Genomic DNA, 26,815 nt, shown 5'->3' on the forward strand with positions numbered 1-26,815 from the left:
AGAGAGCAGAAGCAGCATATCCAGGGTAGAGGGACCTGGTCTGAATCCAAATTGATAATTGGAAATCAAGCCATTTTTGAAGAGTAATGATTTATGTCTGAAGCGTGATTGGGAGAAGGCTGTAGTTTCAGGGATCTGTTTTTGTACCTTTTTTATGCAGAGTGGTAATGTTTGCTGAATTCCAAGCAGATGGCAGATGACCTTGAGCAAATGAGAGTGTGAATTGAACAGAGAATGGTTGAGCAAGAGCAGCAGACAGGTTTTTAGGACGTGTGGGCTGATGCCCCCTGGACCGGTTGCAGAATCTGAGTCGAGGTTTGACAGCAAGCTCTCCCCTTTATCAGGAGAACAGCACACCGAGTCCAGGAACAGGTGGGTGCGACTGAGTAAGGTGGGTACAGAAAACGATGGGTTTGGGACACGATTTAGAAGCAAACACGGAGTTCACGCCTTCGGCCTTTTCATGTGCACTATCAGCTATGCGGCCATTTGAGGTAAGGGAGGGGATGAAGGGGGAACATACACCAGAAACAGACTTAACTAGATGCCACCAGGATTTGGAGAAGGGAGACAGGTTTGAGAGTTCAAACTTGAGATTAGAAAGATATTCTTTTCTGGCTCTCCTGAGGGGAGACATACACTTGTTCCAAGCTTTGGCAAAGGAACTGAGATTGCCTTCAGTTGGATTTGCCTTCCATGAGGTAAAGGCAAGTTGTTTCAGGACAATTGCCTCACCACAAGCTTCAGTGAACCAAGGGCGGGAGGAAGGGTAGGACAACTGAAGACGAGTTGAGATAAATCTGTGCACGAGAGAAAGCAAGTTTCTTTGAAGTAATTCCCAGGACATGTTGATGTCAGAGAAAGTAGAGATTGGAGACCAGTCTCGAAGTTTGATGTCTGCTTGAAGTCCCTGCCAGTCGGCCTGAGTGAAATGCCAGAATTGATGGCGCTGAGGCAGTTCTCTTATAATAACCAGAGAGATGTCTACTCTGACAAGCATGTGGTCAGATGAACCGATTGGAGCTGAAGAATAACAGCAGATATTTTCAGGGCAATTGGTCAAAATCGGATCCAGAAGAGATGGAGTACCATTGGTTGAGATCCGGGTCAGGAAGTTGACAGATTGTGTCAGTCCCAATGAGTCGCAGAAGTCTTTTGCTGCCGCAAATTATTTTTAGGGAGTTGCATATAAAATTTGATGGACTAAATTGTCTTGTTTTTTTCTTACTGCATTGTTGAAGGTTCATGGAGGAGCTGGAACAAAAATCATGTACACGCAGATGAATACATGAGACAACACTGGAAAACCATCTTGACATCACTTTTCTCCGTACTCAGCCAACTTAAGGAGGAAATTCCTTCTGCTCATTGATATGAACATACAGTTGTTGCTAAAAAAAATATTGGCACCCTTGCAATTTTGTCATATAACTCACAATTTTCTCAAACAATTTGTTGAAATTGACAAAAGCATTTGGTCTCTACAATTCTTGGTTGCACTGTTGCTATTACAGAACCTTTGTTTTTGATTCAGAACTTAATCTAGCCTTTTAAATCAGAAATTAAAAAGAAATGACAGTGAGAAAATTATTGACACCCTTGACCTAGTATTTGGTAGCATATTTGGTAGCATATTTGGTAGTATTTGGTAGCCTTTGGACAAAATATCTGCAGTCAACCACTTCCTATAGCCATGATTGAGCTTCCTACACCTCTCTCCTGGCAGTTTGGCCCACTCTTCTTGTGCAAACTGCTCCAGTTCTCCCAGATTTGAAAGGGGGCCTTCTCTCAACTGTTGTTTTCAGATCTCTCCACAGGTATTCAATGGGATTTAGGTCTGGACTCATTGCTGGCCACTTCAGAACAGTCCAGCATTTTGTCTTGAACCATTCCTGGGTGCTTTTTGAAGTGTTTGGGGGCATTGTCCTGCTGCAAGACCCATGACCTTTGACGGAGACCAAGCTTTCTGGCACTGGGTGGAACACTGCACTCCAAAATGCCTTGGTAATCTCCCGATTTCATGATACAGTACCATGCACACATTCAAGGCACTCAGTGCCAGCGGCAGCACAGCAACCCTAAAACATCACTGAACCTCTTCCATGTTTGACTGTAGGTAAGGTGTTTTTTTCTTTGAAGGCTTTATTTTGTTTTCTGTAAACATATAGATCAGTGGTCCCCAACTTTTTGATCCCACGGGCTGCATTCACTACTCCCAAGGATGTTGGGAGCCAGAAAAAAATTGATGCATTTTATTGAGAAACTTGATACTGAGAAACATTTTCAGAGTCAATGAGAAACTTGATGCATTTTTTTCAGTCAATGAGAAACTTGATACTGCTTCTGCTCTCCCAGGATGGAGTTGATGTTGTGTACCAAATGGGAGGAAGCAACACGAAGAGTGTCTTCCAGGTGCATGTCGGACAAGGCGTTTCGGTTCTTGTTCTTGGAGTACTTCAGCTTGCTGAAGAACTGCTCGCACAAGTATGTGCTGCCAAACATGGAAAACAACTTCTGGGCATGCTTGATCAGGTTGGGGAAGGTCTGGTGGGGTAGCCCCCTGTAGAACTTCTGGAGTTCTTTCTCCAGGAACTGGGCCTTGATATCGATGTCACTCTTCAGCTTGATCAGCTTCTCCTGCAGGTCGGTTGGGGCTTGCAAGGGATCGAATGAGAAGGGCATGGCGAAGATCTCGAAGCTGACTTTGTGCTTGCTGAAGTCTTGGAATCGTTTCTCGAACTCCTTCTTCAGACGGGCCACCTCTGTAGCATACCTCTCACCTTCAAAAACAGTCTCATCCTCACCGTGCTGGCCCTGCAGAGCAGTGAAGTGGTCGAGTCAGCCAGCATGCAGTTGTGACTCCCACAGCTCCAGCTTGTTCTCGAAGGACTGGATGCAGCCATAGAGGTTGTGGACTAGCTTGCCTCTTCCCTGCATAGAAATGTTGAGGGCATTGAGCTTCTCAGTGATGTCAATGAGGAAGGCGAGGTCATCCAGCCACTGGAAGTCTGAGAAGTGACCGACTGGCTGGACCTTCATTCCCAGGAACATGGCCAGCTCGTCCTTCAGCTCAAAGAAGCGCTTCAAAGTGCGGCCCCTGCTCAGCCACCTCACGGCCGAGAAGTACAGGACATCCCCGTAGTTTTCATCAAGCTCCTGCAGCAGCTCCTTGAACTGACGGTGGTTGAGAGCATGCGCACGAATGTAGTTGACATTGCCAATGACCACTGTAAGGCTTTTCAGGTCATGGTGCCTGCCGGCAGTGGTATTGTGTAAACCCCTTTAAAATTGCTACATGGAAATGTGTTTTGATTGGAAAGTCCTCGTGGGCTGCAGTATAGGGCTCCATGGGCCGCAGGTTGGGGACCAATGATATAGATGATGTGCTTTACCAAAAAGCTCTAATTTGGTTTCATCAGTCCACAGGCCATTCTCCCAGAAGGATTTTGGCTTGTTTTGGTGTGTTTGGGCAAACTCCAGTCGGGCTTTCTTTTGTCTCTCCCTCTCTCTCTCTCTCTCAGCAGTGGGGTCCTCCTGGGTCTCCTACCATAGAACCCCCTTTCATAGAGTTGTCGACAGATGGTGCAAGTTGAAACTATCGTACATTGTGTCTGAAGGTCAGCTTGAATCTGTTTGGCAGTTGATCGAGGTGCTTTCTCCACCATTCGAACAATCCTTCGTTGCAATCTTTGATCAAGTTTTCTCTTGTGGCCATGTCCAGGGAGTTTGGCTACAGTGCCATGGGCCTTAAACTTCCAGATAACTTTATATACGGTGGACACAGGAATATCATCAAGGTCTCTGGAGATGGACTTGTAGCCTTGAGATTGCCCATGCTTGGCTACAATCTTGTGTCTGACCTCATCAGACAATTCTCTGGTTTTATTTCTTTTCTCCATGCTCATTGTGGGACACTCGGTGACACAAAACAGTAGAATCACTCCTTTTCTCCATTCAAACTAGTTGAATGAGTGATTTTTATGTTGCAGGCACCTGTGACTCACCACCATTGAGTTCAATTCCAAAGTAAAGGAGAATCACCTGCTTGAAATCTAATTATTTCTCACAACTTCTAAAAGGTGCTAATAATATTGTCTGGGCCATTTTAGGATTTCTGTGTGGAATAAGCTAAGATTTAGTAATTTTTTTCAACTTTGTTTCATTCCACTGCAAACCAAAGAAACACATATGTGGGTACCAAAATATTTTTTTATTTTCAACAATTTTCTGGAAGAAATGGTGCATTATTTGAAAAGCGCAAGTGTGCCAATACTTTTTGGCCATGACTGTATGTGGGGTTTATCCATGGTGTATCCTTTTATATGCTGAGCATCAATTAAGTACCATTTTTATCGTCTTTGGTATGACTCAGCTGTGGTTCAAACTGCCGACCTCCCAAACTCCAGAGCGGATGCTCTAATGATTATGCCATCGAGTCTGGTTGCTGATTTAATTCAAAATCGACAGTGGTTTGGTCCTAGAACAGTGTAGTACACTATTATACTCTTAGTAAAACATTTAATTATATTTACAGAGACGTTGTAGGCATTCAGTGATATGGTGGTTTCATTATTAGAGAAACTTCATTATTTAGAGGTAGTCTATACATGTGTATCATATTGTTGCGGGCCAGGGTCCGGTGGCGAGAGCGACCGCTAGGTGAGGGAAGTTACGTCGTCTCCCACCAGACTCCCGAAATTGTAGGCCATCGCTCATGGATAATTCCGTGAGGCGGCGGGTCGCTTAACCAACCGTGGACGCCTATACCTCCACCACGTAGTGTAGGGTCTTTTTTTCTCAAACCAATTTACCTAATTAACCACCAAAGACCAACCATTACCTTGTTACATATGCTCGCATCGTTCAAAATAAGGAAATACCGCATTTAAGAATTTTAATATCTAAAGTCTACAAAGCTCAGATTCATTTTGTGAAAGATAAGTTTCTCTACCTTGTCAGATGAAAGACAGTTTATTTTGTTGTCATATGCTGCAGAGGCATCACTGAACAATCTTTCCTTTTTGTTAATGTGTTATTATATATAATGGGGCTGTAAAAGACGACATGTAAAATGTGGCCCTTTTGCTCGGGGGCCCACAATGCTGTCAGCCTGTCTTTGAAATGTGAAAAAAATAAATGTAATTGATGCTTTGATGCACTTGAGTACACCTGGAATGTATGATGCCAATATGTACTTGGCCAGGTAGTAGGTACAGTAGGTGTTAATTTTTAACCTCAGCAGCATATGAGCGATCCCGTTTTCCTTTGTCCTCATGGCTGTTTCTAAAGGTATTAGTTATTTTATGTGAATCGGATGTGTTTTAGAGAGCCTGTGCCGATTACCGATACTGATATAAATTCTGTACATGTCGTCATCGCAAGTGCCAATATCGGTGTGTCTATAATATTGTCGTGTTCAGACTGTTAACACCATCCCACTCCAGACACAGTTGTCATGTGCGGGGCAGTTTTACAGCCAAGATTCTCGACAATTATGGCGCGCGTGGGAAAGAAGAAGTTAGGCGCTTCACCAAGATGGAAGCACAAGAGTTTATATTCAAACTCATGACAAATAGACAGACACGAGCAAATTTAATAAATAAGGGTTTCATGAACATAAATCAAATATTTATAATGGGAATAAATCAACGAGTGATAAAATCGTGAGGTAAACTGAAGCTAATTTTGAGAGGTCTCCACACAAACTCAAATACAAACAAGGGGAAAGATAAAATAAAAGAAAATCCTCCCTTTATTCTGGCACTTCGCTGTGTCCACAGATTATCTTTTTGTAGCTTGGCGCTCGAACCGAGTCGTCACTGCGCAGGAAACTGCACCCAAAATGGCGCCAAGTCGCTCTCTGGGAGAGAAGCGTACGTGAGGTTATTCGTGTTGCTGTGGCCAATTCAACGCCATGGCCCAGATACCGCCGTGCAGCTTCTTTTCACAAATGAACTTGCCACACCGTTCCTCTCTAAGCACCGGGTCTGCTAACGACCATGCCTTCTTCCTCGAACATACAACGGGATAACACCGAGTTATCCTGAGACTCGCTCTTCTTTTCTCTCTCTCTCTCTCTCTCTCTCTCTCTCTCTCTCTCTCTCTCTCTCTCTCTCTCTCTCTCTCTCTCTCTCTCTCTCTCTCTCTCTCTCTCTCTCTCTCTCTCTCTCTCTCTCTCTCTCTCTCTCTCTCTCTCTCTCTCTCTCTCTCTCTCTCTCTCTCTCTCTCTCTCTCTCTCTCTCTCTCTCTCTCTCTCTCTCTCTCTCTCTCTCTCTCTCTCTCTCTCTCTGTCTGTCATAAACGTACAACTTCGTGAATCAGCTGAACAGTAATGGCTAGCATCTTGTTTCAGTACGTGAACGAATTGACACCAGCATGAACAACGAGAATCGTGCTGCTATTTCGTCATGCCAAGAGGAGAGCAAAAACGAGACCCTCTGTCTCAACCGTGTTCCTCACACCAACTATCTCCTCTCCGATCATCCCCCCCTCTCCTCTTGTAACACCGACCAATCATAAGCCTTGGGGGCGTGACTTGCTGGTTGTTGTTAAAGCGACATTCCTTTATATAGCCTGCTTTGTAAATGCAAAAGCATAGGAAAAGGTCACGGGGCAATCATGTACTGGGAGAAATTAGTCTTAAACCCTACCTAATTAACACAGCACCACCCCTATGTGGTAACACGTAACAATCTTAAGCTGACAGTTTTCTCTACTTGATTTACATCGAGATGTCTCCTGCTCGTCCACGGACCATGCTTCACGACACAATCCTACCTTTACAATGAAGTTCCTCCATTTCCCCCACAAACATAACACAGCCCCCCTGGAACCAGAGCTCCTGCAAGATTCAGTGCAGGCATTACCATTCCAGCCTTACCACTTATCGACTTGCAACTAATTAACCTAATTAGCGAGGTGGGTGAGGGGTGGTGGGAGGGGGGGTGGTGTGAACAGGTGGTGGGATGGGGTTTGGGAAACACTAATGTCTGTTTTTTTTTCTATTAAAACTGTCAGCGAAGCAATTGTCATTATTGTGATTTCTTCCCCCCCCCCCCTCCCCCAATCTACCTCATGTCTTTTCGTTTGTTAGTTGTTGGTTGGTTTGGTAAAAATATGACATGCTGTTCATTATACTCAACCACATCTTTAAAGCTACAAACTCCGAACTCAGGGTATAGATACAACGTTGTGAGGGAAGTAACATGGGCTATGTGGCCGTGACCTCGGAGGCTGTAATCTCCAAAATTATTATGTAACATGTGATTAAAACTCATTGGAAAAAATGTTTTAGCGGTGTCTTAGGTTCCTGCAAGAGCTAGCACACAAACCATGCACACACATACAGACAGACATTAGACAACAATGAACTTGACTTTTTTAACGTCAGAAAAACACAGTTGGTGACCTTGGCGAAAGAGATGTAACTTTTTCGAGCACTCTGGATGCTGACCAGGTCATCGTTTGTCACTATTCTCTCTGCAATCAGTACGGCAATACGCAACTTTCAAAATGACGTATGAATGCGAAATGAGGCCTTTTGCGCATGTGCTGTGTGTGTTTTTACACTGACTTACTTATGCTCCCCTGGCACTTTTAACCTGCCAATGCTCATGTGAAATATGTCATTCAAATCGTTTTTTTAAAAAAAAGTGGCAATTTCAAGATGGTTATCCCCATCCATAATTACTGTTCCTGAATACAAGTTGAACCCGCGGAAGTACGAGAATATACTTGATTGAGAGGTGTTGGGTTTGTACCATTTACTGTTAGTACATTCTGCCATCGGCTGTGGATCACACACACACACACACACACACACACACACACACACACACACACACACACACACACACACACACACACACACACACACACACGTGGATACCTTGAGACCTAGAAACACTCCGTTCCACCTTCTGAAATCCGCATATGGAGATAATATCCAACGACACACACACTTCATCTTTTAGCAATAGATGCAAAATGTAGTATTGTTACGAATTTGGAAGCCTTGTGCACTCAGACAGACAGCAGTCCCGAAGCTTAGTTATTTCGATAAGTATGTGTTTATAGTTAGGTCCCCCTACCCATGTCTAATGGGAATTACATGTGTGCGCTGCGAATTACTTTTTTAGTCAGGGTTTTTGCAATACAAATCGGGCCTCCAGCCAACCGAAACCATCACTCCTTCACTTTCACATCGCGCCATTACGTACGCGTGTCCAGCCACATATGTGGGCGGAGATTTCCATCGCCTCAGATCGGGATTCCGCCCAGAAAGGCAGGGGTGTGCCCCTTGTCCAATCACCTTCGGAGGGCGGCTTTCCCACGACACCCCGGCCAATGAGGGTTGACATTCCTTCAGAGGGTGACTTTCCCACGACACGCGACACCCCAGCCAATGAGGGTTGACATTCCTTCAAAGGGCGGCTTTCCCACGACACCCCAGCCAATGAGGGTTGACATTCTTTCAGAGGGCGACTTTCCCACGACACCCCGGCCAATGAGGGTTGGCATTCCTTCAGAGGGCGACTTTCCCACGACACCCCGGCCAATGAGGGTGGAGACCGCCTCAGATGGCGATTTTTCTCACCCCGGACAAGGAAGATATAAAAGGAACGCCAGGCTGAGGAGGTTAGTCATCTTGGGGGTCACTGGTCTTGGTGCTGGCTGGTTCGTCTGGTCCTGGGTCATCGTCGTCTTTGATCTTCTCCTTGGCCTTGGTTGATTGGTGCGTGGCCAGTTGGAGAGCACGGTACCTGGTGCTTGGAGCGGCATCGTGTTGTGGGTTCGAGTCCCGCCGAGCCGGATCGTCAAGGGCCGCACGAGGCGGGAAGGTCCAAGCTTACCTCCATCTCACCTTCCCTCCAAGCTGGGGGTATCAATAAAGGCCACGGCCATCATTTCTTTTGGGGAGGTGTGTGTCTGTGTGTGGCCCCTTCTTCAAGTAGAATTGTGTAAGTGCTTTCTTTTGCTCATTGTACATTACATTTCTTATTCGGATAACTCTGCTCTTTTTGTGCTTCCCGCCCCGATTATTATTATCATTATTATTATTATTATTATTATTATATACCCTCGCAATTTACGCTCGCTATCTCAATAAATATCCCTTTTGTTAAATGTTCCAGCTCGTTTCTGTGTTTCTTTCATTGGCTTAGCACGCTGTGTATTGAGAGATAGCGAGGGTAAATTGTTCATTTGGTCCGGCGCGGCTCTGGTAACTCTGCTCAGTTACACCGGATCCGAGTCATTACCTGCGACTCGGATAGGACAGAGTCTGCTGAGGGTGTGGTTCCCTGGTAGTTAGACTGCATGGGTATTTAGGTATATTGAAATTAGGCAATTAACCCTACCCCACGCCATTGAAGTATTGGCGACCACGGTCCTTTTAAGTTACCCGTCGGCTCCAGAGTTATCCGGTGTCACGACCTAAATTCCGGTGTGTTCGGTGGAGCCGACTCTACTGCTCCACCTTGCGGTCGTGCTCGCCACCGAGACCCTGCCCCACAACAGTATTTCTCTTGTAGCTGCACAATATATTTATAATAGCCCTCACAGCTTCCCATAGTCACCCCCCCACCCCCGCTCTCAAAATTATTAAAAGCAAATATCATCATTTTAAACTTGCCCTGTACATGCACAAGCCCCAGATATGTCCTTCCCATCAGTGTTCAGAAAAACCGAATCCAAATACACAGTCCATTCACTGATAGCGATCCGTCGGTGGGTGTTTTAACAAACATTCCTCCACTCGGGCCTCACACCAACCCACATGGTTTGGAGTTTGTAGTTCAAGCAGGTGCCCATTCATCAAACTGAACAAGTTCTCCAAGTCTTTCATTGTGCAGAGACACAACTCTTTCTCTCAGAGACTTTTCCAAGTATTTTCAGGCTTCTTTCAGAAGCTTGGTGAGCCATTTGAAGTAACCATCCTTATCCCTGACATATAATACATTTTTATTTTACCCTGAATGTTTCAGCTTCCTTGGGTTTCTGTGCATTCACACTGAGCATTTGCTGGGGGGTGGGGGCTTCTGAAAATTCTATTTTGAGGAAAAATGTCCCACTCCCTTCCATGGAATGCCGACCTTTGGGGTTTTTCCTTGCTCTATCCTTCAAATGCTGAGATTCAACTAAGATTGCAACACATACTCTTTTATATAACTCAGCCAGGCGCAGAATCAAACTGCTGACCTACAAGATTCGGTGGACGCACTGTTTAACAGACTAGTAAGTTGCCCTTGCCCTCGTGGGATTCTAAAGGGGTAGAGATGGGGAGGCAAAAATGCAAATGGAAAATCATCGAGCGGCAAGCTGGGAGAAACAATTCATATTTGTTGCCACATCTTGTGCAAATCAAGTGCTTTAATGGCAGTGAGTTACTCTTTTTTTTTTTTTTGTTTGTTTTTTGTATACCTTGATCGAGGCTCGTATGAGAGCTAACACACAACTCACAGCAAGGAGGCATGAGACGAGGGGTGGGAGTGGAAGGGACAAAACAGTGGGGAGCAGACACATTAGATGAACTGTGGAAGGGAGAGGGATGGGGATGGGACGGGGAACATGGCGAAGAGAAGATGGACATTACAGGGACTTTCAGGAAGGAAAGCAGGAGAATTGAAGGAAGTGGGCTTGGGTGGATTATCGGGGGTTGAAAAGATCGAGGATTTGGATGGGGGAAGATAAGAGATGGTGGTGAACAGCCGTTTTGAAAGCCTGGAGGGAAGAATGGGAAAGAATAGAGTGAGGAAGTTTATTCCAAAGGCGGGAAAAAAGAGGAATGAAAGAGTGAAGATGAGCAGTGATTCATGATTTTGGTAGTTTTACCAGAAGGGGGTTGTTGGCGGACCTTGAGCGCCCTGTGGAAATGTGGTGGGGACAAATCGCAGAGAGAGCAGGGGGGCAAGGCTGGAGAGGAGTCGGTAGAAGACAGAAAGACCACTGACCAACCTGCGGTGATTGAGTGAGAGGCCCAAAGACTCAGCTTCATTGCGGGAGATGCCGATGATCTTAAATGCCCTGGTTTCGACAGCGTGAAGCCGAGAAAGGTGGGAGGCAGGAGCACCAGCCCAGAGGGGAGAGCAGTACTCCATCAGGCTACGGACAAAAGCTTTGTAAGTGGTCAGGAGCTCAAGAGGGCCGAGGAAGGACTTTGCACGACGGAGGATTCCCAGTCGGCGACTGGCTTTTGAGGCGAGGTTGGAAATGTGACTTTCCCAGGAAAGGTCATGGCAGATAGTGAGACCCAGAAGCTTGAAAGAAAAGACTTCTTCCAGAGGATTGTTGAGAAAGTGGATGGGGGGGGGGGGGTTCTAAATGGTCCTTTTGAAGAGACATAGTGAGAGTGTGAGATTTGTCTGGATTGAAAGACATGTTCCACGTGTTGGACCAGTTTGTGATTTTATCCAGATCTGCAGTGAGCGAAGCAGCTGCTGCTTGCCGGTCTGAGGGATGACAGATGGTACGGCAGAGGGTGGAGTCGTCGGCAAAGATAAATAGAGGATTTTCCAGAGAGTCCGAGAGATCATTGATGAAAACCAGAAAAAGAACAGGGCCCAGAACGCTACCTTGAGGAACTCCAGCCTGCACAGGAAGAGGGGATGAAAGAACTCCATTTAGGGCCACACGTTGACTGCGACAGGAGAGGAAGTCTGCGAGCCATGAGTGGAGATGGCCTTGAATACCATGGGAAGAGAGTTTGGTGAGTAGTGCAGGGTGCCAGACTGTGTCAAAAGCAAGTGATATGTCCAGGGATATGGCTTGGATTTCCTGTCTGGCATTGAGGACCTCCATCCATTGATGGGAGAGCAGAAGCAGCATATCCAGGGTAGAGTGACCTTGTCTGAAACCAAATTGATGATTGGAAATCAAGCCATTGGAGAAGAGGAAGGATTTCATGTCTGAAGCGATGATGGATTCCATAACCTTGCTGATGTTTGGGAGAAGACTGATTGGTCTGTAGTTACAGGGATCTGTTTTTGCACCTTTTTTATGCAGGGCAGTGATATTAGCAGATTTCCAAGCAGATGGCAGATGACCTTGGGCAAATGAGAGGTTGAATAGAACAGAGAGAGGGTGAGCAAGAGCAGAAGAGCAGGCTTTGAGGACACGTGGGCTGATGCCCTCTGGACCGGTTGCAGAATCTGACTCAAGGTTTGAAAGCAAGCTCTCCACTTTGTCAGAAGAAAAAGATACAGAGTCCAGGGACAGTTGGGTGCGACTGGGTAAAGTGGGTAGAGATAGTGATGGGTTTAGGACACAAGATTTAGCTGCAAACGCCGAGTTTAGACATTCAGCTTTATCACGTGTGGAATCAGCAGTGCGGCCATTTGAGGTAAGGGAGGGATGGAGGGGGAACATACACCAGAAACAGATTTGTTTAAACGCCACCAGGATTTTGAGGAGGGATAGAGGTTTGAGAGTTCAGACTTGAGATGAGAAAGATGTTGTTTTCTGGCTCTCCTGAGGGTAGATACACACTTGTTCCGAGCTTTGTGGAAAAAACTGAGATTGCCCTCAGTTGGGTTTGCTTTCCATGAGGCAAAGGCAAGTTGTTTCAGGACAACTGCCTCGCCACAAGCTTCAGTAAACCAAGGGCGGGAGGAAGGGTAGGACAACTGAACACGAGAGGGGATAAATCTGTGCATGAGGGAGAGCAAGTTTCTTTGAAAGAATTCCCAGGATGAGTTGACGTTTGAGAAAGTAGTGATAGGAGACCAGTCTGTAAGTTTGATGGCTGCTCGGAGACCCTGCCAGTCAGCTTGAGTGAAATGCCAGACTCGACGGCGGTGAGGTGGTTCTCTGATAACAGCCAGAGAGATGTCCACTTTGACAAGGACGTGGTCAGAAGAACCAATTGGAGCGAAGGAAGAGCAGCAGATATTGTCAGGGAAATTTGTCAAAATCAGATCCAGAAGAGATGGAGTACCATTGGTTGAGATCCGGGTCGGGAAGTTGACCGATTGAGTCGCAGAAAGCTTTTGCAGAGGTGCCATGGCAGGTGAGAGAGGTACCCACACCTAGCCAACTGGCGTGATGACAATTGAAGTCACCACATAAGTCTTTTAAACTTTGTTCGATTATATGTAGCTTTTTGATGCTTTGGGTCTGTAATAAAATTTTCTGTTTGTGTGAAAACCAGTGACCAATTGCAAATGAATCATCAGAATATTAATGATGTTTCTTTTTTTCACCCCAAACTTTGTTTACTGGCAAAGTATGTGCCTGTGATATATTTATCATCTACTTTATTTACAAATTCACAATTTATTTTTGAAGGCTCTGCATTGTTTAAAATGTATATAAATTTTGTTGAAGTGTGTTGTAGCATGAGACTTAATCACAGTCTTAAAGCATTAAGTTGCAGTGTTCCTAATGCTGTCACATTGAGTGCTGGTATTTTGTCATTCATCAGAGGGATGTCTATGGACAGTGCCAACAGCTTCACGCTCATTGGAGATGCTCCTGATGGCAATATGATGGAGCACCTCAGCCGCAGACTTAAGGTGAGGGTTCCTCCGCCATTATGTTCTTGAGGTTTGAAGTGTTGTTTGGAGTGGGTATGAGGGGAATATGAGTAATGAAGTCTCTAGGTGAAAGTGGGATCATTACATTGATTTTAAGAACAGAATGACTATATATATATATATATATATATATATATATATATATATATATATATATATATATATATATATATATATATATATATATATATATATATATATATATATATATATATACACCAGTACTATTACTTCTATAGTTGGTAAAATGAATTGCAAATGTTTGGGTTGCCACTTTATGTTGTCAATAATGTTGGAAATTGATGTTCTGGGAAAATATGATGTTCCTTTAAGGGATTGTGGGTTGTTTTGTTGAGAGGTTAAGTGTTATCACAGTTCATGTTAAATATGATGGGTTATGCGGATAATGTTTGTTTATCCCGAGCTTCTCGTCTTATTGTAGGTTACCAGTGCGCTGTTTGACGTAATGTCAGGGCAGACTGATGTAGATCATCCTCTTTGTGAAGAGTGCACTGATGCCCTGCTAGATCAAATGGACCAGCAGCTTAAAGTGAGCGAGGATGAATGCCGGGACTACAGGTGATTTGCATCCTTCAGAATGGAGGTTTTTGTGGTTGAGGTTGGAGGATTGTCAGTCAGTGTAGTGCTGAAACTGGAATATTGTTTTGTAAGGAGCATCGGTGGCATGTATGTGCTTTTGATTTTTACCCCATGCATGCAAAATGAAAAGTGGGGTGAAGCAATTGGTTCACTTAGGTTTGTCTGTTTGCCCTTCTGTCTGAAAACATCAGCTTATGATCGAGGAACAGCATAATTTCAATTGAATGTTATATTTTAAACACAAATGGGAACACAGACCTGCAGTTTAGCGGTAATTTGGCTCTGAATTTGGCCCGATTGCGCACGCGCAGAAAGGAGTGAGAAAAAAAATTTACTCTGTCTGCCTGTCTGGCAGTCAAACAAAATTGAAAATCATTCCAAACAGGAAACTTGAACTCCACTGGCTCCCTGTTTGTGATCAAATTGTGTTTAAGTTGTTATTGCTCGTGTTTCATTCCTTGCATTGTTCTGCCCCATCCTATAAAAAAAGTTTTTAATTGTTCAGTATAATCCCACCGGATGCTTTCATTAATCTGTTGCTTATTTACTCATTATACCCCTGACACACAAAAAAAAAAACTTTTTTGGGGGGGGCAGATCCTTTTCTCATGCCAGCCCTTACCTTTGGAATAAGCTTCTGCAAACTATCTGTGGTTCATCCTACTTTGTTGCTTTTGAAGATGCACTTCAGACCCATTTCTTCTGCAATAGTTTTGATTGAATGATGGTATTTAATTTGTGTTTTATCTGTTGACTAAATAAACTGTTGTTTTATTGCAGATTAACATGTTTTAAGCACTTACATTAGTTATCTAACTTTTATTTTATTTTATTTCATTCTGTAACACGCCATGAGTGTCATAACTTGACGGATGCTGGCGTGCTTTAAATATTATTATTATTTTTATTATTATTATTAACTTACTGTTTTACTTACTTACAAAATGAGGCAAGTTCTGTTTCACCATGATATATCTTTGCATTTGGCCATTGGGTAGAGGTACATTGGGTGGTGGAGATTACCTGTATGAGAGTGCAGGGGGTAAAGCATGTGTAAAGTCTGCTAATGTTTGCAGTTTATATTGTTATAGAGAACAAAATTTGTATACAACTCCAAGAGGTATGTTGGACAGTGCTTCCACCTTCCTGCATACGTAAACATCAAACACTCGCTTGTAGTTGAGGTAACCATTATTTATTTCATTGCTTTGATTGTGCATTGCATGCAAAATGCAAGACTATTGGGATACAAATTGTTTTTTTTGTTGTTTGTTTTTCTAATCACCTGTGTTTTGTTACTTTTTCCTGATCTCTTTTCTATCTAAGTTATTTATTCAGCTTTCCATTTCTCCTGTATGACTTGTAATTATATCATTAGAGCACTGACTTAGAAACTGCTCATTTATATCAAAGGCCTAATTTTATGGTCATATTTAAGCTATGTGCATCCACTGATGACTCCTTTAGTTTAGACTTCAATTCCTGCATTGTTTTTATTTTTATTCTTATTTATTACTTATGAAATCTTTAGATTTCGTAAGTATATTGATGACTTCCGTTTCTGTTTGTTACTTACCAAATCTAAAGATTTCCGAAGTATATTGATGACTTCCGTTTCTGTTTGTTTGTTTGTTTGTTTGTATGTATGTTTGTTTGTTTGTTTGTATGTATGTTTGTTTGTTTGTTTGTAGGCACGATAACTCGAGAACGAAAGAAGCTACCAATGTCAAATTACACCACGTGATTCAGGAGGGTGATGGCAAGTGCTGATTGGATTTTGGTCGAAATCGGTCAAAGGTCAAGGTCACGGTGAGGTCAAATATTCGATTTTTGATTGGTACAGATAACTCGAGAACGGAAGAAGCTACGAATGTCAAATTACACCAAGTGATTCAGGAGGGTGATGGCTATGCTGATTAGATTTTGGTCAAAATCGGTCAAAGGTCAAGGTCACAGTGAGGTCAAACATCCAAAAAATGATAACTCGAGAACAGAAGAAGCTACCAATGTCAAATTACACCACGTGATTCAGGAGGGTGGTGGCTAGCGCTGATTAGATTTTGGTCATAATCGGTCAAAGGTCAAGGTCACAGTGAGGTCAAACATCCAAACATTCGATTTTTGATGGTTTGGTACTGAAACAACGTAGAAACTTCTGGTTTGCGTCGCTACCTTCTCGAGAGACAGCTTTTATTAGACAAGGTCAGAGGTCAAGTTGACGATTTCGTAAGTACCAGTCTATGACTGCTTGTTTGTTTGTTTGTTTGTTTGTTTGTAGGCACGATAACTCGAGAACGGAAGAAGCTACCAATGTCAAATTACACCAGGTGATTCAGCAGGGTGATGGCAAGTGCTGATTAGATTTTGGTCGAAATCGGTCAAAGGTCAAGGTCACAGTGAGGTCAAATATCCGATTTTTGATGGTTTGGTACAGATAACTCGAGAACGGAAGAAGCTACCAATGTCAAATTACACCACGTGATTCAGGAGGGTGATGGCTAGTGCTGATTAGATTTTGGTCAAAATCGGTCAAAGGTCAAGGTCACAGTGAGGTCAAACATCCAAAACATTAGATTTTTGATGGTTTGGTACAAAATCATCGTATAAACTTCTGGTTTGCGTCGCTACCTTCTCCAGAGACAGCTTTTATTTGACAAGGTCAGAGGTCAAGTTGACGATTTCGTAAGAGCCAGTCTATGACTTCTTGTTTATTTATTTGTTTTTGTCAAATCGGATTGCATGTGATCTCTCGCATGCGTTAAAAACAAACTTGATAATATACACTGTTTTGGAGGTCTGCATTTCTGATCTTTTCCATGTCAGTAAGCACTGAGTGATACAGATGATAACTCCCTCTCACTGTGATGTACCACAGTGTAATATAGTGTTGGCAGAGTGTTTCAAGGTTCTCTGTCCAGAATGCTTGCATATTATTTTATGGAGACCATAAATAGGCATTCTTCTTCTTGTTGAATTGTTATCAATGAGTGGCAATTTCCTTCTGTGATCTAATGCAATACTGAGCATTGGGCAAACAACGTTTGTCTTGTAACAAAACAACATGCAATATTATTTTGATTGTCATCTTACAGGGAGTTTTTGGAAAGATTGGAACAAGAGAGTGTTGGTGGAAGAGCAGGTGATGAGTCAGAGGCAAAGCTGCAGGAAGAGTTGGGTTCTCTACGTCGTGAGGAAGCTAGCCTTGTAGCACAGTTAGTTACTGTGGAGGCCCAGAGGAAGCAGGTTGGTGAAGAGCTTGAGAGGCTTCGCCAGGAAAGCCGTCAGCTGGATGAACGAGAAGCAAGGTACACACACTCGTGATGTTTCTTGATCTATAGCTGTGCATTTGTTTGGTTGTTTGTCTGGTTGATAGTTTGAAAACATTTTTAAGACTTTATAAAGATGAAATTTTGGTAAGTTTTGCATTTGATACTAACACAGAACTATTAAAATTTTTACACTGTTTTATACAAATTACGTCATCACCAAAGTGATGCCCCAAATTGCTTTGTGTGGCAAGATTTCAAGGATGCATGGTTGATATGCACCTGTGTGTGAGTTTTTCTCATATGTCTTCACAACAATAAATCAAATTTATCTGAAATTTGGTACATAACTTTATAGTCAAGACATTCAAAAATTAGCAGTTTGCATTGTCGCTTCGACGGTCCTGCTGAAGTTGAACCGCGTGCCAGGAATTTATTATCTCCTGAGGATAGGCCGAATCACATGAGGGACCTGAATGGAATGGTCCCTTGCACATCCTGGTTGGAAATGCTAATTCAGCCAATCTCAGAAAGGGATCGTTGGTGTTGATCTCCCCCAGGGATTTACCAAAGCAGAGTCAAAACAGTTTTTCTCACATGAGGTTTGCAATGGCAGGTCACCACACAACAAATGTTCTTTCGGAATAACAGGTTTATTTAAAGAACACATAGGACCATGAAAAACGGAGACTCCTGAGACAATAGATAGATGGACAGCAATGCAAACAGAGGAATAAATAAGTAAATGCCCGCACGCAATCTGGTTTAGAAAAAAAAAGCTTGATACAGGGAATGAAACCTCTGGCGCCCTGAGCATACACTCGTTCATTCATTCCACCGAGAACGCATCAACAGCCCACAGCATGAACCTGCGAGCAGCCATAGCACCCAGTGGAGAAGCACAGCATCGAACAGGGCGAGGAGGGAAGAAAACGAAAAGCAGCAACAGCTTCTGTGGGGTGACGAGTGCTAGAAGGGACAGGATACAAGAGAGAGAACGATGCCCAAGAGAGTTGGAAGATGAAGCTACACACAAGAGAGCAAACAGCAAAAATACAGGGTATTTTATTCCCCTCCCCTCTACCCCCCTAACCCATGGCCATACCCTGCCCTCCAAAATGTTATTCACTCCTGGCCTGGCACCGGCCAATGAGGTTTCACATCGTCGCTCCGTGTTGATTCCTGCTGACGCAATGTCGTTACCATTGATGCCTTGCACTTCTCCAACAGTAGCACGTCCTTTGGGGTCCTTGGAACAGTCGGGGTCGTACTGGACACCTCTTAACCAGGGGTTGTAATTGGGAGGGGGGTGGATTTCAGCCCAAACCTGAACTGCTGTTGCCCATAAAATTCTCCTCTTTCTTCTTTCCTCACCTGGTTCACAGAGAGGACTAAAACGAATAACACTTTCCTAAGTAATGTCTTTGGCAACTCTGCTGCCCCTCACGGAACACATAATCTCAGACCAACTTCTTCTTACGGGTATATATGTGTATATATATATATATATATATATATATATATATATATATATATATATATATATATATATATATATATATATATATATATATATATATATATATATATATATATATATATATATATATATATATATATATATGCCTGGTGTTGGCGCAGTGGTAAGGGCAGTGGCTTGGGACCCAAGAGGTTCTGAGTTCAAGCCCCTTTGGGAATATATGTATGTATATGTATATATATATATATATATATATATATATATATATATATATATATATATATATATATATATATATATATATATAATGTGTATACATATATGTATATATATATATATATATATATATATATATATATATATATATATATATATATATATATTGTTGTGGTTACCAAATTCGCAAACCACCATTCAGGTCCCTTAGGTGAGGTATCTCGAAAAGTATATGTGTAGTTAGGCCCAACCCGTTGTCTAGTGGGAATACATGTCATTTATGCGTGCTGCGACTCTTCAGGATAGCCGTTTTTCTTTTACTATCTTTATTTTGGACCAACCGCCATGATTACCACCACAACCACAACATCAACCACCAACCACAACGCCGCTTCACCACAACCGCCACGACCTTCACGTCACACCTCGCAACCGTAGCATCGCCACCGTTCTTGCCCCGCTGTGGGTACCGGTGTTGGACTCGTGCAGGGCGCACGTCGAACAGCGTGTACAAAATCACGGATTTTGTGCTTCAAAAACGGATCAAAAACGACACACGCCCACTTTTTGCCGTCCAATCGGTGAGCGAGGGGCGATTTGGCCCCGCCTCCAGGACGATCGATATATGCAAATTTGTGGATCAAAAAGCCTTCACGCCCACTTTTTCTCGGGCCAATGGGGAGCGAGGTGAAAGGTCAAAGGGAGGGGGTCAAAGGCGAAGCTACGGGGGGATAAAAGGACCGTGTTCGTCAGTCAGAGCAGTGTGGAAGTCTGGAGCCCGAAGCCTGCAGTAGCTGGAGAAGCTGAAGAGAGTCGAACGAGGAGAGCCCAAAGAAGAGTCCAGGGTGGAGAGTCCAGAGGCGGAGAGGCGGCAGCGGCGAAGGCAGACGAGGGGGTGCTCGCGACGGTGCCGGGAGCTGCACGCCCGAGGAAGGCCGGCAGCGCGACCTGGCCGAGGTGGAGACGCACACCAGGGATAATAAAGATCCTCTATACCCCGAGCATCAGCAACCCCCTCCTGTTTCCCCCCCGCGCTGAGATAGTGCGACCAAGGGGGCCCCTTTCCCACCCCCTGCCAGGCACTGTCCGCGAGGCCCGCGGAGTGAGGCGCCATCGCCGCTCCGCGTCTCATCACCAGACGGGTAGGCGCGACCCGGTCTCGGCCTCAGGCCCGCCTCATTCTTGAGGGTATTCTTTTCCTTGGTTTTGGGTATGTGTTGTCGGCGCCGTCTGTGAGGTGGAATTGTATAAGTGTTGCCCTGTGCTCGGTAGTCGGTATTAGCTCTGCATTGTTTTCGCTTTTATATTTGCTTTTTGTGTAAATGGAATTGTGTTTTCTTTTTTTTTTTGTGTGCTTTTGGTGGAATCGAATATGTGTGCTTCCCGTGTGCCGCGAATAAATGTGCTTTATTGTTGAACTGTTTCCCGCTTCGCTTCGTCATTTCTCCCATTGAACCCTCATCTTGCTTCACGTAAAGGGTTGGTAGTGGGCTGAGTACGCCCGATAATTAATCGAACCGTCGAGGTCGACGATAACACCGCTCGGTTATTCTGATAGTACGGAACGGGTCGCTTAAGTGGCCCGTGTCCGAAGTCGACCTGCGGCGAGGTGCGATCGCCCGGTCTACCCTCCGCGTGGGTACTTAGGTAGGTCGAATTTGGCGAGCAACCCTATCCCACGCGGGGGCTGATTGGCTCGATCGCGGTGAGACCGAAAGGTCCACCCGTGACTGGTTCCCGGCGTTAGTCCGAGAGGGTCACGACTGGATTGTCCGTCCGGTGGGCGACGTGCCGCGATTCGAGTTACGTGGCCGTCAGCACGCCGGCGGGCGCGAAAACCGCAACACTGGTGTCAGGTCGTGCGATACAAATTCATCGCCCTCCTCTCGGCACTGGTATCGGAGAACAGGAAAACGGGCTCTCCTGTCTCCGGCTAAATTCACGGGAATCGGTCCAGGGGTGAGAGAAGCGACCCGCGATTCCCTCCAAATTACGAGCGAGCAAATTAACCCTTCACGAGAAGCAAGATGGCGTCTCAAGGCGAGCGGGAGCCGGGGGTATTAGAAATGTATATGTGTAATAATGTAGAGTCCATGGTCCAGGATGGAATCCCCGTGCAGGAAATGTTGATTGTGCAGGAACACGGACTCGCCCAACTGAACCCAGGGCCCGAGGTGGGTGCGGCAGCGGCCGCGGTGTATGACACCTCCCCCCCCCTCTCCACCAAGACCCTTCCCCAACCCCTGCCGAAACGGCTCACTCAAGCGCACCCGACGTGGCCCAGCTATGCGCCATGCTGGCGGCAATGACAAATGAAATAAAAACGAAATGAAAGGCATGAACGAAAAGATGGATACAAATACAAATGAAATGAAAGACATGAACAAGCAAATGAATGAAGTGAAAACGACGATGGATGCGAATACACAACACATGAACGAAAAGATGGATACAAATACAAATGAAATGAAAAACGAAATGAACAAGCAAATAAACGGAATGGAAGCAAACATGAAGGAAGAAATGAAAGAGCTACGGGGTGAGACGCAGAACATGGGCCGATGCCTGCAGGCGGGCATGAAGGCCGTGACAAAGGAAATAATAGTTGAGACAAGGGAGGTAAAGGGTGAAGAGTTGGCAGAGACACGGGAGATAGAAAAAATAGAGGAAAGACTACACGAGGAAGACGGGGTAAGTGACGCGCACACACACACGGAGGTAGTGGAGGATAATGGGGGTGAGCTCGCGGAGCGTGCAGGGACCCGGTGCGAGCACCTGGATGGCCTCCTCCAGGAACGAGGGGAGGGAGTATGCCCCCTTGAGGTGAGTCACGACCAGGTGAGTTCGGTCGTGCTTTGCGAGGTTGAGGGGACGAGTGCTGTGGACGGGTGCACGGAGAGCTTGGGGGGTATAGAGGCCCCGGAGACCCTTGTGGGGACTCGAATCCCCAGTGTGGTTGTCCCTGTGTGTGTGGTGCAAGGCGTGAGTGCGTCCCCGTGTGTGGAAGCGACCCCGTGTGTGAGTGGTGTGGTGGCGATGGTGCCAGAGTACGTGCTTCCCAGCACGCCGTGTGTGGATGAGGCACCGTGTATGGAAGAGGCCGTGTGTGTGAGTGAAACGGCCAGTATGAGTGAGGAACCGCGGGTGAGTGCCCCCGCGTGTGTGGATGAGGCACCGCGGTTGAGTGCCCCCGCGTGTATGAGTGAGGGACGTTGTGTGGAAGAGACCGCGTGTGTGAGTGTCGCCGTGTGTATGAGTGAGGTACCGCGGGTGAGTGCCCCCGCGTGTATGAGTGAGGCACGGTGTGTGGATGAGGCACAGCGGTTGAGTGCCCTCGCGTGTGTGGGTGAGGCACCGCGGGTGAGTGCCCCCGCGCGAGTGAATGGAGCACCACGTGTGAGTAGTATGGTTTGTGTGAGTTGTGAGGCACGCGTGAGTGAACGGCCGTGTGCAAGGTCGCTGTGTGCCAGGGAGACCGTGTGTGTGAGAGAGCGGTATGAGAGGGAGATGTCGGTTGGCATGCGGGAGCACGCAGCCGCGTCTCCCCGTGTGAATGTGATGGTGTGGACTGTGTGCGTCGTAACACGCAGGTATGCGTGTGTGGAATGGAGACGGAGACGGCGACAGAGGAGAGAAAGCCGTGTAGCGGCTGTAGCTGTTTCGGGGACCGTGCCGGGTTCACCCAGCAGTGAGCACGCGGTTCGTGCTGTGCAACGCACGAGACCACCACGTGCTCGCTTGCGAGAGTGAAGTCCCGGTCCGGAAACGCACGCGGTGGATTTGCCGATCCCGCGGACGGACAAGTTTAGGCAGGTAAACGGATTTGGACCGGACGGGTTCTCCACGCGATCGTGTGTGTTAAGCTCCAACGGGCAAAGCACATGTGTTCGCGTGGGGAACCCCTCGAGACGTGGGGCTTGTGTTTTTTTTATGCGCACGGTGACGTCATGGCTGCACGTGTGGTTGGAATCCGGCAGGAGGGGTATCTCTGCCGGATGGTCCCGTCCAAGGAGGGACGAGGAACACGTGCAGCTGCATGACGTCACGGGCAGGTGCAAAGTGCGCGAGCTCTGAGTTGCCGCGCAGGTGCTGCGCATGGAAAAAAAAAGGAGCGAGCCTCACTTTCGGGTGTACAGGATTCCTGGGCAAGGGGTGAAAGACCCCCTTACCCTGGGCACAGGATGGAAACTAGTTAGGGGGAAGGGTTAGCTTAGTTAGACCGACTCCATGGGGCAGGGGTAAGTCCTCATGGAGTCCGTGGAATGGATTAGTTAGAGGGATTGTAGCCAGATTTAGGTTGGGAAATAAAATGAATTATTTGGAGACATGGACAGACTTATGAATGTGTAGTGGGGACGTAGCTTAGCTACGTAGTGTTAAAAGGAACGTGCTGTAGTATAAGGGACGACGAGGGAGCACGAGTTAGTTAGGGGATGTAGTTAGGAGGATGGCAGAGTTCAGCGGTGAGTGTGTTGAAGAGTTGTGGGTTGTGAGGTGAGTACATGGTGAGTGAGTGAGGCCAGCGGGTCTGTGTGAGTGGAGCGAATGGGGAATGCATGGTGGGATGAGTGATTGGGGGGAGGAGTGACTCCCGCCCAAGGGACCCCGGGGTCAGTGTAGAGTGAGTTAGGGGGTTAGTCAAATTTACAAAATGGAGGTCGTTTTGTTGTTGGTGGGAGTGTAGGCTCGAGACCCATTTGGAGGGGTGCAGGAGCCCTGTTGACGGGCTTGGGAGCGTGGCTGCGAAAGGTGAGTATCGCTGAGTGGGTACCCCGGGCACCAGGCGAGTCGGCCGCGGTAGGCCATGGGCCCATGGGGGGCCGGGATAGAGTAGTGGGCACGGGTGCGCCTGCTTGGTGCGGGGGCCCGGGGCGCCATTAGCCGCGTGGGCAGTGTTGTGGGCACGGGTGACCCTCGGAAAGGGGCCTGGGAGGCCGGCCTGCCACGTGTGCGTTTCAGGGGAGGTGCCATGGGGGGCACTCCCCGGTGTTAGGGAGCTGGTAGGCTCGGAGGCAGTGTAGTGCCCGGGGGTGCCATAGCGGGAGATTCGGCAGAGGGTCGTGCCTGCCGGAGGGAGCCACGTGTCCCAGCCAGGAGACCGTGTGAGGGCACGGAGAGAAAATTGGGGGGCGAGGCCCGAAATTGTAAGGACACCAACACAGGCGACGGGAATCTGGGTTGTTAGAACCAATAGTTTAAGCGAGAGGCGCTTGTTGAAAGCCCCGGGGTAGTTTAACAGTTAAATGGTTAGGGTAGATTAGGAGATGTACCCCTCCGCACCATCCATCCCCTCGCTGTCGTTGTGGGCCGCTGGACCCACTTTGGGTTAGATCGCCGAACTCTGGGGAGGCCATTCTGAGGCTTCGTTGGGCCTCGACACGGGACGTTAGCTCTCCCTTATTCCCCTCCGGGAAGGGAACGAAGGGGTTGGGAGTAGGCTAGGTGACAGGATAGGTTAGCCTAACAAGGACGATAAAGGGGGTTAGGGGACGATTTATAGTGGGGGAGTAAAAATAAAAACAACAAAAAAAAAAATTAAGCTGGGGCTAAATTGGGGTTTGACAAATTAAGGGAGTGGGTATGTACAGTGACAGGCAAAGGCGATAGGTTGGGAGGGAGACAGGTAGGTAGGTCCGAGCCCGCCTTCCAAGTGGCCAGCACCACCGCACTCCCTCCACCAACCTCCACTGAACGGCAAAGGCTGGCCAGCTTCATCTGCTGGCTGTGTTACTTCAAGGCCTGTGCCGGCCCACTTGATCGGCAGCTGTTGTGTTGCTGCAAGGCCTGTGCCGGCCACTTCGTCTGCAGCTGTGTGCTGCAAGGCCTGTGCCGGCCAGTTCATCTGCTGGCTGTTTTTCTTCGAGGCCTGTGCCGGCTTGGTTCTGCGGGCTGTGTTTGCCTGCAGCGGCCTTCTTCTGCGGGCTGTGTTTGCCTGCTACCTTTGCCATGCCATACCCACTGCCCACGTTCACCAGCCCCCGTTCAATTTTTGCTTTGCCCCCCCTGTTCATTTCCATGTGCGCCAGGATCCGCAAGGCAACAGTTTGCAAGCTGCAAGAACTGCCCTGTTGGCAGCTACAACACGGGCCTGCAGTGGCGGCCCGTGCACCGTGTTTGCGTTCATGCATCCATTCGTTGTGCTCATTGCGTGTGCCACTTGAGCTGGCACGGAGACTGCGTTGTGCAGCCCAAGCACCATTGTGGTTCACTGAGTTCAGTTCAAAAGGGAAGGCCTTGGACTGCGTGTGAGCAGCCAGCCACGTTCCCTGTCACCTGCATTGTTTGAGCCAGAGACTGCATGCGGGCAGCCTGGCTCCCTGCTAACTGCTTTCTTTTTGCAGAGTTCAATGATCCTGGGCCATGGTTTAGTGTAAAATTTGTAAGTTAAGGTTAAGATGTACTGTAAATATGAGTGCGCCCCCCGGCATGTATGTCTTAGCGCCGGCAATTTTATTTAAGTCGTCCGTGTGAGTGAGTTTGTTTAGATAGTTACGCAGCCCTCAGGTTATTTATTTTGGGGACACGAATACCATGAATGTCGCACTCAGGGATCCGTAGGTAAAATGTACTAGGGGAAAACTACACATGATGGCACACGAAAATTTGACGACTCGGGACGAGTCTGTAAAAAGGGAAGGGGGTAGTGTTGTGGTTACCAAATTCGCAAACCACCATTCAGGTCCCTTAGGTGAGGTATCTCGGCAAGTATTTGTGTAGTTAGGCCCAAACCCGTTGTCTAGTGGGAATACATGTCATTTATGCGTGCTGCGACTCTTCAGGATAGCCGTTTTTCTTTTACTATCTTTATTTTGGACCAACCGCCATGATTACCACCACAACCACAACATCAACCACCAACCACAACGCCGCTTCACCACAACCGCCACGACCTTCACGTCACACCTCGCAACCGTAGCATCGCCACCGTTCTTGCCCCGCTGTGGGTACCGGTGTTGGACTCGTGCAGGGCGCACGTCGAACAGCGTGTACAAAATCACGGATTTTGTGCTTCAAAAACGGATCAAAAACGACACACGCCCACTTTTTGCCGTCCAATCGGTGAGCGAGGGGCGATTTGGCCCCGCCTCCAGTACGATCGATATATGCAAATTTGTGGATCAAAAAGCCTTCACGCCCACTTTTTCTCGGGCCAATGGGGAGCGAGGTGAAAGGTCAAAGGGAGGGGGTCAAAGGCGAAGCTACGGGGGATAAAAGGACCGTGTTCGTCAGTCAGAGCAGTGTGGAAGTCTGGAGCCCGAAGCCTGCAGTAGCTGGAGAAGCTGAAGAGAGTCGAACGAGGAGAGCCCAAAGAAGAGTCCAGGGTGGAGAGTCCAGAGGCGGAGAGGCGGCAGCGGCGAAGGCAGACGAGGGGGTGCTCGCGACGGTGCCGGGAGCTGCACGCCCGAGGAAGGCCGGCAGCGCGACCTGGCCGAGGTGGAGACGCACACCAGGGATAATAAAGATCTTCTATACCCCGAGCATCAGCAACCCCCTCCTGTTTCCCCCCGCGCTGAGATAGTGCGACCAAGGGGGCCCCTTTCCCACCCCCTGCCAGGCACTGGCCGCGAGGCCCGCGGAGTGAGGCGCCATCGCCGCTCCGCGTCTCATCACCAGACGGGTAGGCGCGACCCGGTCTCGGCCTCAGGCCCGCCTCATTCTTGAGGGTATTCTTTTCCTTGGTTTTGGGTATGTGTTGTCGGCGCCGTCTGTGAGGTAGAATT

The 26,815-nt window shown here is 46.9% G+C and overlaps 1 protein-coding gene across 9 annotated transcripts in view; it reads left to right on the forward strand.

Annotated features, from left to right (window-relative positions):
- BECN1 (beclin 1) overlaps positions 1–26,815 on the forward strand; it is a 97,482-nt gene that overhangs the window by 46,624 nt on the left and 24,043 nt on the right. For 8 of the 9 annotated variants that reach the window (XM_085873567.1, XM_085873575.1, XM_085873574.1 and 5 more), the window contains 3 exons: positions 13,421–13,511; positions 13,975–14,111; positions 17,225–17,437. In XM_085873567.1, coding sequence (XP_085729693.1) covers positions 13,421–13,511; positions 13,975–14,111; positions 17,225–17,437 — 441 coding nt within the window. Of the gene's footprint in view, positions 2,005–13,420; positions 13,512–13,974; positions 14,112–17,224; positions 17,438–26,815 lie in introns of all 9 variants that reach the window. The other variant, XM_085873576.1, reaches the window with a different exon arrangement.

This window comes from Eptatretus burgeri, chromosome 3 (assembly GCF_056783735.1).
Source record: "Eptatretus burgeri isolate ZD-2024b chromosome 3, Ebu_testis_v1, whole genome shotgun sequence".
Classification (NCBI taxonomy): Eukaryota; Metazoa; Chordata; class Myxini; order Myxiniformes; family Myxinidae; genus Eptatretus; species Eptatretus burgeri.